Source organism: Chiloscyllium plagiosum, unplaced genomic scaffold (genome assembly GCF_037043375.1).
Source record: "Chiloscyllium plagiosum isolate Xiang-an unplaced genomic scaffold, Cpla_swu_hap1 HiC_scaffold_19, whole genome shotgun sequence".
Classification (NCBI taxonomy): Eukaryota; Metazoa; Chordata; class Chondrichthyes; order Orectolobiformes; family Hemiscylliidae; genus Chiloscyllium; species Chiloscyllium plagiosum.
In genome coordinates this window covers 39,596,580-39,609,043 of record NW_028270157.1, presented here as the reverse complement: position 1 = coordinate 39,609,043, position 12,464 = coordinate 39,596,580, and the positions used below count along the sequence as shown (strand labels likewise).

At 39.5% G+C, this 12,464-nt stretch overlaps 1 protein-coding gene across 1 annotated transcript; it reads right to left on the bottom strand.

Moving 5' to 3' along the window:
• Positions 1 to 1,158: 1,158 nt before the first annotated feature.
• Positions 1,159 to 2,160, bottom strand: LOC122559433 (somatostatin receptor type 1). The gene has a single exon (XM_043708881.2). The coding sequence runs from the start codon at positions 2,158 to 2,160 to the stop codon at positions 1,159 to 1,161; it is 1,002 nt and encodes a 333-aa protein (XP_043564816.2).
• Between the last annotated feature and the right edge of the window lie 10,304 nt (positions 2,161 to 12,464).

The window sequence follows — 12,464 nt, the reverse complement described above, 5'->3', positions numbered from 1 at the left end:
CCATATGATGAATGGATTAGGGAGGTAATGTCCTAGTTGTATTATCACTGGACTGTTAATCCAGAGACCCAGATAATGTTCTGGGGACCTGGGTTTGAATCCCGCCATGGCAAGTGGTCAATTTGAATTGAATGAATATCTGGAATTAAGAATCTAATGGTGACCATAAATCCATTGCTGATTGTCAGAAAAGGCCATTAGTTCACCAATGTCCTTTGGGGACTGAAACTGCCAACCTTACCTGATCTGGCCGACATGTGACTCCTGATCCACAGCAATGTAGTTGCCTCTTAACTGCCCTCTGAGAAATTAGGAATGGGCAATAAATGCTGCCCTGCCAGCAATGCCTCATCCCATGAATGAATAAAGGAGAATTATGCAGTTAATAAAGCAGTAATTTTGCATTTCCCAAGAGCTGATGGATTTTGTTGTTTCTTCTCCATTTTGAATTGCAAGTTGTTAATCCCTGTATAGGGCTGAGGCAGCCCTGTTCCTGAAACTTATTCCTGTTCTTTTAATTTATACACTATTTGCAGGGATGGGGCTAGAGCAGTTTAGGTGTTTAGTGTCACCTCTGGCCCCGTTTCTGTTTTTTTTTAAGATTTTCCATTGTGTTACAATCATTTTCTTGAACTAATCAGGCAAAGCATCAAGTTTACGAAGCTATAGAGGTGCAAATCATTTTACTAGCAAATTACTTGATTGTTCGATTTACTTTTGAAATTTTAAACAATGTTTATTTTAAAATGTGGGCTGAATAATGTTTTATTTAATTGAACAGAACATATGTTACCATTTAAGATGATTATATGATTTCCTCATGTTACAAAGCACATTTCCTTTACATTTATTTTGAATAAATTCGCAGAAAATGTAATTAATCTGTCTATTGTAGCCTCCCATCAGCTCCCTATTTTCTTACATCCAAAGTACAAATGTTCAGAATCTACCTTTTTTCAGTTAAGTTGCAACATGGTGTTTGCAGATATGGAAATGAATTTAGCAAAATATATTTTAAACCGCGAATCCCATTTGGCCGATCTGGCAATTACATTTTCTGTGCCACTCGATACTGAATCTTTTTTTAAAAAAACCCGTATCTACCCACTTCCCAATTTGATTGCAGAACATTATTGGAATTTATGTAATCTTCGGTTCCTAAAAGGAATGGTCTGGTGCTTCCCCGGTAAGCTTTAACTGGGGACAACTTGTACAGACTGGTGCGTTTTGAGGCGCACACTTTCTCCGGACTGAGAAGATGTCCTGTTCGAGACCTCTCGTGCTGCTCCTGGGGTGCACTTTATGTGATTTAAAAGACAGAGTCCAGCACCATGTGCGGTATCTCTTTGCTACCAATACGTAAATAACTGAATTGACACACGGATAGAAATAATTAAGGATTGTGCAACCAAAAAAGAGCATTTCCCAGTTCTGTCCGCCATGGCATGCACCTAAATACAGGCAGAGCTCTAAGACGTAGCTGGGCAGCCAACACGCAGAGAAGGAGCCCGTGGCAAACAGGATCATGATAGACGCCCTCCTTGTGTTTCTGGAACTAACCAGGGACATCATGGGACTCTTCAGAAGGAAGATTGCAAGACGAATGTAGTTATAGGCGATCACCAGCATGGGTACCAAGTAAAACACAACGAACTGAGCCAGAATGGTCTTGTATTTGTGCTGGTATAAACCCGAGACGCAGAACGTGGTATTGTGAGTTCCTGTCCCTGTTGTGGCGTTGATCCGCAGCGGTATGGCGACAGCGAGGCTGAAGACCCAAACAAAGACCAACAGGACCATGCTGAGGGTCATTGCAGGGGGTCTGTGAGGTTTCATGATGAACCAGGCACGGGTGATGGAGACAGCGCAAAGGGAGTAAGCGCTGGCAGCCCCCGAGAACGCCACGAGGAACTGAAGTATCTTGCAGAAGAACCTTCCAAAGGGCCACCTATACTGCAGGGCAGCCACGATGAGGAAGGGGTCCAGCAAAAGAGCAATGAAATCTGCCACGGCCATGCTCACCAACAGGATGTCCAAGCGGTTCTTCCGGAATGAGACATACTTGGTAAAGATGTAGAACACCAGTGTGTGGGCGAAAACCCCAACCAACACAATGCCAGAGCAAATACTGGCGAAGATGATGCCATATGTAAAAGTCATGATTAGAAATTCAAAGCATCCTGGGTCTTCTTTCGAAAGGCAGCAACAAGTGATCTTGGTCGACAGATATGGAGGCCGTTCTCTTCAGGGTGGGTAGCTTTTGGACATCTCAAACCAGATGTTCCGTTTGCCATAGGTTCGCTCTGAAGAATGCAGTGCATGTTAATCACTGCCGGGAGAAACAACATCCATGCACATTCATTGAAGCGGCACTGTTTCACCGCCGCATTAAAAAGTAATGAATTACAAGGTCTTCCTGCTTTTAGATGACGTTATACATAGCTCAATCGATTCGATATCGACAAGTTCGATCCTCGTACAAACAAATCAAACGTGGCGCATTCAGGTAACCCAGTTCAGAAAACAAACCTGCTGTGAATAATTAACTTTTTTCGATTTAGTTTTTGGAATACTTGGGCTTTTCTTCCCCCCTGATAACACCCAGCCCCAGCTCACAGCAATACCTTCTCGACACTATCAGAATACTTCTCTGCAATTCAGCACAATGATACAATGGCCGAGGGGTTAGGGGAGGCGGGCACAGAGAAAAGATTTTGGACAAGAGATGATTTGGGGGGGGGGGGGGGGGATGGAATTTGAGGAAGAACGTTTTTATGCAGTGTGTTGCAATGACCCGGAGCCGATTGACTATGAGAGTTGTAGAAGTGAGAAGAGTTAATGAATTCAAATGAAATTGGGTGGACACTAGAAGGAAGTAAACTTATTGGGTTGGGGATTGAACGGAATGGGACTGATTGGATTGTTCCAAAGTGCCGGCATGAACTTGATGGGGCAAAGAGCTTCCTTCTGTGCACTAATTGCTCTGTGACTCCACTTGATCAACTAAAATAAATCTTGCAATTAAATATTAGGAAGGCTAAAGGCATTGTCCTTGGTTTCTCTTTAAAAATCTATTCCTTAGTCACTGACTTCATGGCTGACAACTATCTGAAGTGAAACCAAAGCATCTGTTATATTTAATCTCAAGATAAGTTTCTGGCCACATACATGCACCATACTAATTTCACTTATTTCCACCAACATAACATTTCCTGACTGCGCTCCCTTCTCTGCTTATTGATTGCTTGAACTCTAATTCATTTCTCTCCAGACTTGACTATCTCAAGGGGCTTCCACTTTTTACCCTCCTTAAACTTGAGATCATCCAAAGTTTTGCTGTCAGTGACCAAGCTCACCAAATTCTATTCACTCACCAACCATATCCCCATTGACCAACACTAATGGCTGGTAAAACAACTCTTCAATTTTAACTTTCCTACCCCTGCTTTAAAAATCTGTTGGTGATCCAGCCTATTCCAATCTCTGTAACTCTTCCAGCTGCACGACTCTCCCCAAGAGATCACTACTCCTACAATCCTGACTTCTTCAGCATCCCATTTTTAACCATCCATTGATGCTTATGCCTTCAACTCTGGCAAAACTGCTAATCATGTAATCTAAATGTCGTTATGTTGTTCAGTATCTTATAGATTGGAACATTTTACTATAATGTTTAAATATGCTATTAAAACAAGATGTTGTCATTATTGCAGTAAATCTTGATGATATCATCAGTAGAGTCATAGAGATGTACAGCATGGAAACAGACCCTTCGGTCCAACCCGTCCATGCTGCCCAGATACAATCTGGTCCCACCTGCCAGCACCCAGCCCATATCCCTCCAGACCCTTCCTATTCATATACCCATCCAAATGCCTCTTAAATGTTGCAATTGTACCAGCATCCACCACTTCTTCTGGCAGCTCATTCAATACACATACCACCCTCTGCGTGAAAAAATTGCCCCGTAGGTCTCTTTTATATCTTTCCCCTCTCACCCTAAACCTATGCCCTCTAGTTCTGGACTCCCTGACCCCAGGGAAAAGACTTTGCCTATTTGCCCTATCCATGCCCCTCATAATATTGTAAACCTCTATAAGGTTACCCCTCAGCCTCCGATGCTCCAGGGAAAACAGCCCCAGCCTGTTCCGTCTCTCCCTATAGTCAAATCCTCCAACCTTGGCAACATCTTTTCTGAACCCTTTCAAGTTTCACAACATCTTTCCGATAGGAAGGAGACCAGAATTGCATGCAATATTCCAACAGTGGCCTAACCAATGTCCAGTACAGCCGCAACATGACCTCCCAATGCCTATACTCAATACGCTAACCAATAAAGGAAAGCAAACCAAACACCTTCTTCACTATCCTATCTACCTGTGACTCCACTTTCAAGGAGCTATGAATCTGCACTCCAAGGTCTCTTTGTTCAGCAACACTCTATAGGACCTTACCATTAAGTGTATAAGTCTTGCTAAGATTTACTTTCCCAAAATGCAGCACCTCACATTTATCTGAATTAAACTCCATCTGCCACTTCTCAGCCCATTGGCCCATCTGGTCAAGATCCTGTTGTAATCTGAGGTAACCTCCAATTTTTGTGTCATCTGCAAACTTACTAACTGTATCGTTTATACTCGCATCCAAATTTATGTAAATGACAAAAAGTTGTAAATCATTGAGAAAAGTACTAAGCATAACTATTATTTGTAAGTAACAACTTGCCTTTAGATACTGCCGATAAATCCCAAGATGCTTCACAAGGGCATTGTTAGACAAAAATAATGACCTGAAGGAGACAGGAGGAGTGATGATTAAAATCTTGGTAAAACAGGTAGGTTTTAAGGTGACTGTTAAAGAAGAGAGGGTTTGAAAAGCAAAAGAGATTAGTGAATTTAGGGCTTAGATACCTTAAGGCATAGATGCAAGGTGTGAGGTGAAGTGAGAGGAGGTATACAAAGTTCAGAATTGAAAGATTGCAGAGTTCTTGGAAGGTTGCAAAGAAGAAGAAATTATCCAGATAAGGAGGATTGAAATCAAAAGTGGATTTGAACACAATGAGAATGTTAAACTGCCTCGTATGTGCAGGAAGGCAAAAGTCAGTATTAGTCAGAAATCGCAAGGTATAAAGTATAAGATGGAGTTGGTGCAGATTAGGATACAAAGAGCTTTGAGAAGATGGATGAGCTAGAATATATGTCGGTTGGAAGACTGGCCAGGAAAGCATTGATTTGAAGGAGCCAGTGTTGGACTGGGGTGGACAAAATTAAAAGTCACACAACACCAGGTTATAGTCCAACAGGTTTATTTGGAGGCACTAACTTTCGAAGTACTGCTTCTTTATCAGGTGGTTGTGCAGCAGAATCATTAAACACAGACTTTATAGCAACAGAATTGCAGTGACATGGAATGTAATATTAAACAAATTTAGCTTAAATCTTTCATCTTTTAGAATACCCATGTTAGTTTCAGTTCCTTCATATGTAAATCCCAGAACCTTTTTAAAGTTACATTCTTAAGACAGCTGTAACAATAGGCACCATCTCAGCTCAGATTGAAGGTGTGAGGTTAAAATCTGTCTGTGTCCCAATGTTAGTTAGGTTGATTCTACTTCTAAAGTGATATTTACAGAATGGTACATGGATTTATGCAGTTTTTAAGCAAAATAAAATGTAATTCTGCAAATATAAATTCATCCCACAAACTTATATGTGTGTGCATGCTGGGGAGACCGAGTGAGTGTGTGCATGTGGGTGTGTGTGTCTTGGGAGGGGGGGGGGGGGGGGGAGGTTGTGAGTATCTGTGAGAGAGTAATGAGTTATAAGTCTGTGAGAAGGTGCGTGTGTGGGTGTGAGTGTAGGTGGTGTAAGTGTGAGTGTATGAGAGAGAGCTTGTGTATGAGAGAGGGTCTGTGTGAATGTGTGAGTCTGTGGGAGTGTGCGTGTGCGTGTATGCGTGCGCTTGTGTGCACGTGTGTGTATAGTGCAGCGGGGTCACCTGTAGTGTGACATAAACCCAAGATCCAGGTTGTGGCCATCCCCATGGGTATGGAATTGGATATCAGCCTCTGCTGGGCCACTTTGTGCTGTTGCCTGTCCTGAAATCTGCCTTGGAGGATGGTCACCCGAAAATCTGAAGCCGAATGTCCTGGACCGCTGAAGTGTTCCCTGATTGGGAAGGAACACTCCTGCCTGGTGATCATTGCTTGGTGATATTGGTATAGTTGTAAATGGATGCAATGATGACATGGGTAAATGTTTAGGGTAGGATCCTAAACAGATGGACATAAAAAAATGGAGCCGTGCAATGTTATAGAAGTACAAGTATGAGGTCCTTGCAAAGGAGAGTTTGGCACTTATTTTTTAAACAAATAAAATGCTGAGATGGTAACTTTAACCAGAGAGGAGATGGTTTGAGTGATTAAGATGCAGAGTTTGTAGTAGGACATGAACCTAACAGTTCTGATCTTCCCAACATTTTAAAAAAGTTATTGTGACTCATCTAGGACTGGATTTTGAGCTAAGAGGCTCATAAACAGAGACAGTAGGCTACAGGATTGAGAACACTGAAAAGAGAGAAAGCTGGATATTATCAGTTTACAAGTGAAACCTGGTGGCACATGGGGTAGAATTGTTTGCTCACAGCAATTGTTCAATAGCAACTCTGTTTAATTATTAACACTTAATCACCTGGTTGGTTCAATTACCTCATGCTTTCTTTTGAGCCTCAACATAATAGTTTATTTTAGAATTAAAACTCCTAAGATTTATTTCTATGTGTATATATAAATATTCTCAATGTTTGTGATAGTTTCATACAACAGATAGTTCACAGTATTTCTCATATTAATATGTTTCTGTTTCTGGATTTCTAATAAGATCATATCTCTTTAAGATCAATTTGTACTTCAGCCAGCTTTTATTAATTTTCTGTTAATACCTGAAGATTGCCTTCCTGTTTGTTTTCCAGAAAATTGAGTTAATGGCTTTTATCGGAGGGTGACTATGATTGTATTTTACAGGGCTGTGTTAAGTTTTAGAATGTAAACACTATCTTATCATCATATTTTAAACAATCCATGTTGATGATATTTTATGAGATGAGGTGCACACCTGTTCAATATCATGTTCTGTTTGATCTTCCAAGCATTTTCTATCTGAGCAGGTTTTAGGAGAATATTATCAGAAAATACTGTAGTTGAACTGTGCATATCTTTGACAGAATTATATCAAATGCATGGCTCTGTCATGCATACTATATAATAGCAGAGGAAAACAGAGAAACAAGCCTGAGCTCTGAGCATTCTATTTATTCTTCATTTTATATCCAAGAACAGAGTCTGTCAAAGCAATACAGTGTTTATGTAAAAGTCTGCTTTTAAAGTCAGAATAAAATATTCCATTAATAAAAGAAAGGCAAGGACTGAAAATAATGAGACATTATTTAAGGAATTGTAGCAATTAAGCTCTGTACAATTTAACATACAAATCCTATTTTACTTTGGTATTATCTATTCCAGTTCTAAAGGTCCAGCTGCAATTCAGATTTATTTTGTGTGTGATATTGTGAATTATTTTATTCATTTTAATAATCAGAACTTCAAAAACCTAAGTGCATTAATAGTCCAGTGAAGTTTGGAAGTGGAAACAGACAGGTGTAATGAATATTTTTATGGTTGACAATAAGGGTTCTTGAAAGGTTCGCTTAATTCATTTCAGACTAATGGAAAAGGATGACATGGATATAGACATCAGGGTAGGGACTGTGAAATACTGGCACAAATTAACCTACAGCAAAGAGATACTAGAGGAATTAGCAGGCTTAAAAGTGGGTAAATCCACAGAGTGTTAAGGGAGGCAAGGGAGGAGATATCAGGGACCCTGGCTGTAATTTTTAAATACTCTCTTTTCACAGGTGAGGTGCCAAAGGACTGGAGCACCACTATCATTGTCCCAGTATGAAAAAGGGAATGAAGTTATCGACCAAGAAATTGAAAAAAAATCATTTTAACCTCAGTGGCAGGGAAATTATTTGGAAGAATTCTGAAGGGTAGGATATTTCTGCACCTTTGGAGATGCAGATTAATCAGAGATAGTCAGGATAAATTTGTTAAGTTCATGTTTGACAAATTTGATCGAATTGCTTGAGGTGGTAACTAGGAGTGTTGATGAGAAATGTGCATTTGATATGGTCTGCATGAACTTTAGCAATGCTTTTGATAAGGTCACTCATAGCAGACTGGTCAAGTAGTTAAGAGCCCATGGGATTCAAGGCAGAGTGACACATAGGATCAAAAATTGGCTGAGATACAGGCAGTGAAAGGTGATGGTATGGAAATGTTTCTGTGACTGCACATCTGTTTCCAGTTGGATTCCACAGAGCTCAGTGCTGGGGCCCTCACTGTTTGTGGTATACGTTAGTGATTTGGTCTTACATGTAGGAGGTATGAGCAAGATGTTTGCAGATGTCATGAAAATTGCTGGGTGTTAAATAGTAAGGAGAATAGCTGTAAGCAGCAGGAAGATATGAAGGACATAGCAATGCCGAATTAAATTCAACCCAAAAATTATGTGAGGTCATGCACTTGGATAGGGCTAACAAGACAAGGGATTACTCAATGAATGGCAGGACCTTGGCAAGTACTGAACAACAGAGAGGCTTTGGTGTTCATATCCACAGATTCCAGAAGCTAGTACGGCAGGTAGGGTTGATTAGGAAGCATATGGGATCCTTGCCTTTATTAGCTGAGACATAGAATACAACAGCAGGGGGTTAATGCTGCAATTGTATAAAATGCTGGTTAGACTACACCTGAAATACTGCATGCAGTTCAGATAAACAGATCATAACAAAAATGTGGCTGCACTAGATGTGTGCAAAAATGATTTTCCAGGGTGCTGACTGGGCTGGACAATCTGATCTATAAGGAAAGATTGGGTAGGTTAGACAGCAAAGGTTGGGAGGGGAGTGGATAGAGATGTATATGATTATGAGGGGCATTGATACGGTAGATGGGAAGGTATGCTTTCCATTAGTAGAGGGGCCAATAAATAGAGTGCACAGATTTAGATTTCAAGGTAAGATAGGAGGTAGAAAGCTAAGAGGAGAGTTGAGGAGAAATATTTTCATCACAGTATGGTGAAAGTCTGGAAGGGTGGTTGAGTCAGAAAGTTTCATAATATTTAAGCAGTACAGTAGTTGGATATTTGCTTGCATTTCCATAGCTTCCAGCATTATAGGCCAAGAACTGGAAAATGAATGTACTAAGATCAGAGCTTTGTTGACTGGTACTGACATGATGGAATGAATGGCCCATTAAGGGAGTTTATCCCTTATCTGGCTATGTCACATATAATGATTTTGCCAGATTTACTGTTTTTTTAATTGAAGGAGTCATAATCCCGCTTGCCTACATTTCTTTTCACTGTAAAATTATTTCCCATATTTTATAACATTATTTTATACTGCACTCAAAATAAGCTCTACACTCCCATTTAATGATACAGAGAAGACAGGATCAGACGCCCCACCGGCCACTCAAGGCCGAGGACGATCCACAAGACGGGCGGCTGCCGGAACGGGCAGCCTGCAGCTCCCAGACACGGTCTGTGCCTCTCAACACTCTCAATCGATCAACAATCGAGTCGGACCAGCTATCTACCTCCCCACTAATTTACCAGGATTCCTAATTTTTAGAGAATAAATGCAGTCTTTCAGGATGTATTGTGGCACCAAACACATTTTTGTTTGTACTGACTTGGCTGAAACCTCTGAACTGTAAAGCAGAAGCTAGCCATAAAATTGCATGTGAATATTCTTATACTAACATGTAAATAAACCAGCTAATTTTATGATATTATTGAACAGAACAATTGCCTATGAATGTGTACTGTCCATTCCTCAATATTCATATCAATTTTGTTTGCTTCTGACAGGGAAGCCTGAAATATGAAATTATTATATATGAAGCAACATTGCAAAAGTAAGCAGTAAACTGTAATTTGTCACTACATGCTAAAAGCTGTTTCTATAAGGATTAAGGCTGTATTCCAGAAATGAGATATTCCATTCTAATAAAGAGTCATATTGGACTTGAAATGTTAACTCTGCTTTTCACTCCACAAATGCTGTCAGACCTGCTGAGTTTCTCTGGCGCTTTCTGTTTTTAGTGCATAGCACCAGCATCTGCAATACTTTACTTTTATATGATTGAGATTTTCATTGTTTTTTAATAATGACAATGGAATTTATAATAGAAAGGTTTATATAGAGGTATGTGACATTGCTCAACAACACACAACTATTATTAGATATAACCTTAATAAGTTATTGATAATACTGCTATATGTCATATGTTGATTACTTGAGGCCCTGATGGTAAAAATGGTCATCATCAGTGATGCCCTATGCTCTCAGGAATGTAGCTAGCTGATTAAAATGCTGGCCTCCTCTTGTTATTCTTGCACTTCATTTGGAAAAATGATGAAGTATTGCTCTTGATAATCAAGGCTGTGGTGAATTGCTTGATGCAGTGGTATGTGCAAAGATGGTATACTGACAATTACCACTAATGATGCTTAAAAATGAATCAATTGCAAAAATTGTTCAATGTCATGGTCATAAAGCTATCCCAGTGCTGGATGTCATCTGCAGTTCAAATACAGTTTTGTAAAGGGCATAACCTGAGGACTGCAGCCCTGCTGAAGGGATGAAAGCAGAGGATGTTGACTTCCAATTTGCACATTGATCAGTGCCAGGAGCCTGTCTCACCAATACAGCATCTTTTTCTTTGCATGGATAATTCCTCTTCATCCTAAATCCAGTACCAATAATTGTTGATCTAAATATAATGCCCATGGTCAGCATTATTTTCAGTTCGAGGATAAACCCTTGGCAGCAATGATGTTGTTATGGGGAGGTGGATATTAAGCAATCACTGATTTGAAGAAAACCAACAGCAAACAATCAGGTTTGCTCTACTTAAGGTTTACATTATGAGTAACCCAAGGGTCACGTGACTACGCTCCAAACAGTCACATTTTCTGGCTTAAGTAAGTCAATTATTAAAGCTCCCAAGCCACTCTGCTGCTTTTGAGAATAGATTAGAGTGGTGCTGGAAAAGCACAGCAGGTCAGGCAGCATCCGAGGAGTGCTTTTCCAGCACCACTCTAATCTAGACTTTGATTTCTAGCATCTGCAGTCCTCACTTTTGCCTAGTTGCTTTTGAGAATAGTTTTCATTAAGTCAAAGTTGATTTATATTGATACATTTTAATTTATAAGCTGGGTCATCTTTTAGCATGTTCTTTGCAATTATTATGGTGCACCAGAGGAATGAGATTGAGGAGTTAAGGAATGGGAACAAACATTTTAATGTTGCTTTTTTCCCTTTTATTTAATTGAGTATAAAACCATGTTCCAAATCTATTCCCTCATTTATGTTGGGCCCAATTAAAAGGCAATGTGTGTAGTTAACCTTGGAAGAAACAAATAAGCGAAGCACATCTGTAAATTATATTTTTAATCTGTTTCTTTTTGTTATTTTGGATATTTAAGTGAAAATTTTAATTAATGTCAGCTTTATAAATGTTTGATTGACCTTAGATCACCCCAGTCTCAACATATGTTCACAGTCTGCCACACAAATACAACTGTGAAGAATTAATTTGGGAGGGGGGGGGGGAGCGGGAGGTGGCACTCTCTTCATAAGAAAAGCACTAAAGTTTTATTTTCTTGATTATAATTGACTATATGATAAACAGATTTAAAACATTTTGGTGTGACACCCCTGCTGAAAATTATTTTGAGTTGTTTGGTTTGAAAATTAAGAGCATTTTACCACTTTCTGAAGACAGTTCTCCTTTAATAATTTACCATGGAAATCTATAACTTTCTCAGTAATAATATCAGTATGAGGAGGCTATTCTGTCCTTTGAATATGTTGCAAAATTCTACAAGGTCATGGCTGATTCTATATCTCTATTTGACTTTTCTACTCAACCTTCATACCCCTTGAACCCTTTAATACTCAATCTGGTGAGAAAGCAGAGTTAACATCTTGGGTCAATTTAACTCTGCTTTCTCTTCACAGGTGCTGCCAGACCTGCTGAATATTCGCAGCAATTTCTGTTTTTGTTCCTCTCACCTTATGAATAAGTTCAGTGAATTTATCTTAGATATCCTCCAAGATTAGTATATTATTTTTTAGGTAAGGTGATCAAAATTGTGCACAATTCTTTGGATTTTTCAGACCCTATATAATTGCAGTAAAACTTCTACACTTTTGTACGTTGAACTCTTTCGAATAAAGGCCAATGTACTATTTGTTTCCCGACTACCTCATAAAATTTGCATGTTAGCTATCTGTTATTCATATACAAGGACATTCATCATTCTGAATACCCATATTTCCCCAGACACTCACCAATTCAAGCTATTCTGTTACTCTATTTTACCTAACAAAGT

Excerpts from the sequence above, each read along its gene's own strand:
- LOC122559433 (XM_043708881.2), bottom strand. The coding sequence starts at position 2,160 with ATGACTTTTACATATGGCATCATCTTCGCCAGTATTTGCTCTGGCATT.